This window comes from Cynara cardunculus (assembly GCF_001531365.2).
Source record: "Cynara cardunculus var. scolymus isolate 2C chromosome LG 5, CcrdV1, whole genome shotgun sequence".
Taxonomy (NCBI): domain Eukaryota; kingdom Viridiplantae; phylum Streptophyta; class Magnoliopsida; order Asterales; family Asteraceae; genus Cynara; species Cynara cardunculus.
In genome coordinates, this window is record NC_037532.1 from 33,534,978 (window position 1) to 33,539,464 (window position 4,487).

The 4,487-nt window shown below is 34.0% G+C and overlaps 1 protein-coding gene across 1 annotated transcript; it reads left to right on the forward strand.

Annotated features, from left to right (window-relative positions):
- The first annotated feature begins 914 nt into the window (after positions 1–914).
- Positions 915–2,941, forward strand: LOC112513656 (F-box protein SKIP2-like). Its single transcript, XM_025119990.1, has one exon. It carries the CDS (start codon positions 915–917, stop codon positions 2,550–2,552), a length of 1,638 nt encoding a protein of 545 aa, XP_024975758.1. The 3' UTR covers positions 2,553–2,941.
- The last annotated feature ends 1,546 nt before the right edge of the window (positions 2,942–4,487 follow it).

Genomic DNA, 4,487 nt, shown 5'->3' on the forward strand with positions numbered 1-4,487 from the left:
AACTATAATAAAAAATAAATTAAAGAAATTACACAAAAAATTATAAATTTTAAATAGCTAATTTGATACTAATATTAATATATATTTTTTCCAAAAGTTTATGATATCTTCATATTTATATTTTATTCAAAAGTAAAAACATTATCAGTTTTTTAAAACCATATAAAACCGTATTATAACATCGACTGAAATAAAAAAAACAACAACATTAAAATCAAGATGTATCTCGTTGCATTACGCGAATACCTTTCTAGTATGTATATACACTTTATTTTTAAACCTGTACCTAAAAATATGCTTAGTAATATATAATATTATAATCCATTAATTTTCAAGTTCATATCGAATTACTGCATTCATAATCTTTTTTTTTTTACATTTTAAATCTCATAAATGATAATGACATATAAATACATAAACGATACTAATAATAGAGAATACGTCATCGTTATTTTTATCCACAAGAATAAACATAATTACATCGTTTAAAGCAAAGTGAATTACATCTTTATTTTAAAACTAAAATAAAATTTTGAATTAAAAAAATTATATCAAAATAATAAATTTCTATAAGCATTAATTTGACACTAATATTGATATATTTTATAGATGGTTTTATCAAAATTTTAAATTAGCAAAACATGTTCAACCATCACTTATAACTCAATTTATTCAAACATAAATTTTGAGTTTTTTTATAATAATATTATAATAAATTTATATTTTCAAATTACAATATAATTTTGTATATGGCAATATACAAAATATATAAAAGATTGCCATTTAAAACAAAAAATTGTTTGGATATGTTCGGAGTCAGAATTCGGGTCGATTTGAAACCCATTAACCCGCAATCTGTTCACTATTTAACCTCATCAAACTGAGCACCACCCACCACCAGCCACCACGCCTGGATGGGCCAATCCTCTTCTACTCACGCGCCGTCGCCGCTTCCGCCGCGGTCAACCCAGCGCCACCACCGCTCTATTAGTCTATCTTCTTCGTTTTCGGCTCGATCAGATATTTTTTCCTTTATGCACTCCAAAAAGGAACCCTCGTTTGAGGTTCCTGATGCTGTAACGACCACAATCGACTACACATCTGAAATTCCCGATGAATGCTTAGCCATAGTTTTCCAGTTCCTCAACTCAGGCGAACGGAAGCGATGTTCCCTTGTCTCTCGCCGATGGCTGCTTGTCGAAGGCCAGAGTCGCCACCGACTAGCTCTAAACGCCCAATCTGACCTCATCCCCGTTATTCCGGCCATTTTCTCACGGTTCGATTCCGTCACCAAACTCGCTCTCCGATGCGACCGCAGATCCGTTAGCATAAATGACGAAGGGTTGATTCTTATCTCTTTGCGATGCCCTAATCTCACGCGCCTCAAGCTCCGCGGATGCCGAGAAATAACTGATGTAGGTATGGCTGGCCTAGCCAAAAACTGCAAGTGTTTGAAGAAATTCTCTTGCGGATCTTGCATGTTTGGTGCTAAAGGCATAAACGCCCTCCTCGATAACTGTTCTTCTCTCGAGGAACTCTCAGTCAAGCGATTAAGAGGCATCAACGAAGTCGGAACAGTAGAGTCGATTGGTGCCGGTGCCGCGGCTTCGTCGCTCAAAACCATATGTCTGAAGGAGCTTTACAATGGACAGTTCTTCGGACCTTTGATTAGCGGTGCGAAGAAACTGAAAACGTTGAAATTGCTGCGCTGTCTAGGCGATTGGGATAGGTTGTTGGAGATGATTGCCACTTCAGATAATTGTTTGGTTGAAGTTCATCTGGAAAGGCTTCAGGTGAGCGATGTTGGTCTTTCATCCCTATCTAGCTGTTCCAAACTGGAAACTTTGCATATTGTTAAGACTCCTGAATGCACAAATACTGGTCTGATTGCCGTCGCTGAGCACTGTAAGTACTTGAGAAAACTCCATATCGATGGTTGGAGAACAGACAGGATAGGAAACGAGGGTTTGATTGCGATTGCTAAACATAGTGTGAACCTTCAAGAATTGGTTTTAATTGGGGTGAATCCAAACTCAATAAGTCTAGAAGCTATTGCTACAAATTGTCAGAAGTTGGAAAGATTAGCTCTATGTGGAAGTGAAACAATAGCTGATGGAGAGATTTCTTGCATTGCATCAAAATGTGTGGCTTTAAAGAAGCTTTGTATAAAGGGGTGTCCTGTTTCTGATGAAGGGCTTGAAGCTTTTGCTTGGGGTTGCCCTAATTTGGTAAAGATTAAGGTGAAGAAGTGCAAGAATGTGACTTGTGAAGTTGGAGATTGGTTAAGGGCTAGAAGGGGATCATTGGTGGTCAATTTGGATGTCTGTGAAGTTGAAGCTGAAGTTGTGGATGCAAGTACTAGTGATGGAGTTCAAGAAGATGCAGTTGAGTTTCCTCCAATAGTTAGACATGTGGCTGATGGCCAACCTAACCCTTTGACAACTGGCTCGAGCTCAAGTGCTGCCGCCAATGGTCGTAGACCATCTACATTCAGGACATTAGTCAGCTTCTTTGGACATAGGGGTTTCGCGCCTTGCGCTTTCAGGAGGTGATCAAATGGTAAAATAGCACTTCCAAATGGTAGCTTATATTGATCACAAAGCTTGTGTTTCGGTGTTAATACCCGATTTCATTTCAATCTCTGCATGATTCACATTTTCTTTTTCTTTTTTCGAATTTGATATCAAGTTGGGTTCTTGCTTTCTTTGATTGTAACCAAGCATCTGGAGTGTTTAACTGGATTCCAATGGTTCATCCACTCTAGGTGTCTTGCCTTTTAATACTTTCTTTGAAGTTCTGTTTTAATTCTTTTCTCCATATGGAAACAGTTGCTGGTAGGATATGGCACTCATGAGTCTTGAAAACTCTTGAGAGGGTTTCAAAAGTGTTGCTTTTGTTTGTTGAATCAAATGGTTAATGTTTTACCAAACCATGGTCCTGTTTATTTTTCTGCACCCTTTGTGTTTATCCAACCTTTCTGTTATTGCTTTCATAACTTTGTCTACTCCTGCTTCAGCATCTCATCAAATGTTTTAAAGAAAATAACCAGAAAACAACAATCTTAAAAAGCATTAAAGAACTTGGGGAACTAGTTGTTTGTGATGAATAACACTGAACAATAATGAATATTATTCATCATGAATAACTGTTCGAGCTTCTCAATGAAAGTGATTCGATGTTATTCATCGTGAATAAGTGATTCTCTGGTACTCAATATAAGTGAGAGTTCCTAACAGACTTAAGGGTTGTTTGTTTACTTCTTAATAGTTTTATTAAGAGACATCATCTGAATAACTAAGAGGTGAATCTTGTTTGGTAAAAAAAAGTCTGTCTTTTAATGTTTCTAAAATCCTCTTAATGATTTTGTTTCTTGGACCTCCTATAACCATTCAGTGTCCTAATCTCATGTTGAACGATTATCAAACAATTATATTTCATTTTGCACTACATCAGAATAGCCTTTTAATCATTCTGAGCATTTAATTATTCTACATTAAACAATTTAACAATTGTCAAACAATCTTTTACCCTTGAAGTTCTAATGGTTTTACCCCATAGTTGATGATGTAGTAATTGAAGATCTAAGTTGTTGGTTAGCAATGAAAATGGGAATAAAATAAAAATGAGAGGTAATTGAAACGAGATTGAATTTTCATTCCTCTCATTTTCACCTATGATGGAAATGAACCCATTATTTTATATAAAATCAAACAGTTTTTTTTTTATTTTCAATCCCATTAATGATTGATTAAATTTTTCTAACAAAACACGCCTCGAACGTATTGGTTGTTCAATTAGAGTATATATGTTAGTGATAAGAAGTTTCGACAATGGTCTTTTTGTCATCAAATTCTTAATTTGCATTTGGTACGTAGGATATGAAAGATTTTTGGAGACAAGACAATGTTGTAAATCAAAACTAAAACATGAATATAAATCAAATTTGTAATATGAAGTATGTAGCAAGTATGAAAAATGTTATTGTACATAAAATAAAGTAAAATTACATGAATTTCGAAGTCAAGGGACCAATTAACTTTAAACACTAAATTTAGTGTAAATGAATAGTATTATTTATACTATTTTATAAAGCAAATTTAGCAAAAGTCTTAAAGTCTTAAAATACTAAATAACCAAGATACTCTTATCTATACTACCTCATTTTTTCACCCCCTCCTCTCCTCACATGCACTCACCCCCCATACACTCACCCTCTCATATTGAACCGATTTTTTTACACTTTATACCCCTATGATTAGTTAATTAATTTACTTTACGTCCTTTACTTTTAAATGTTTCGTTTTAAACTTTTATTAAATTAACATACATAATCGTATATCAATTAAAACATGTTTAAAAAATACATTTTTATTTTAACAAGTTACACCATTATAATCGTCTCGTTAATACTTTCGAAATGAATCCAATATTGAATAGTTTTTTACTTAATTATATTATTATATATACTGTGAAAAAATATTTTTAAT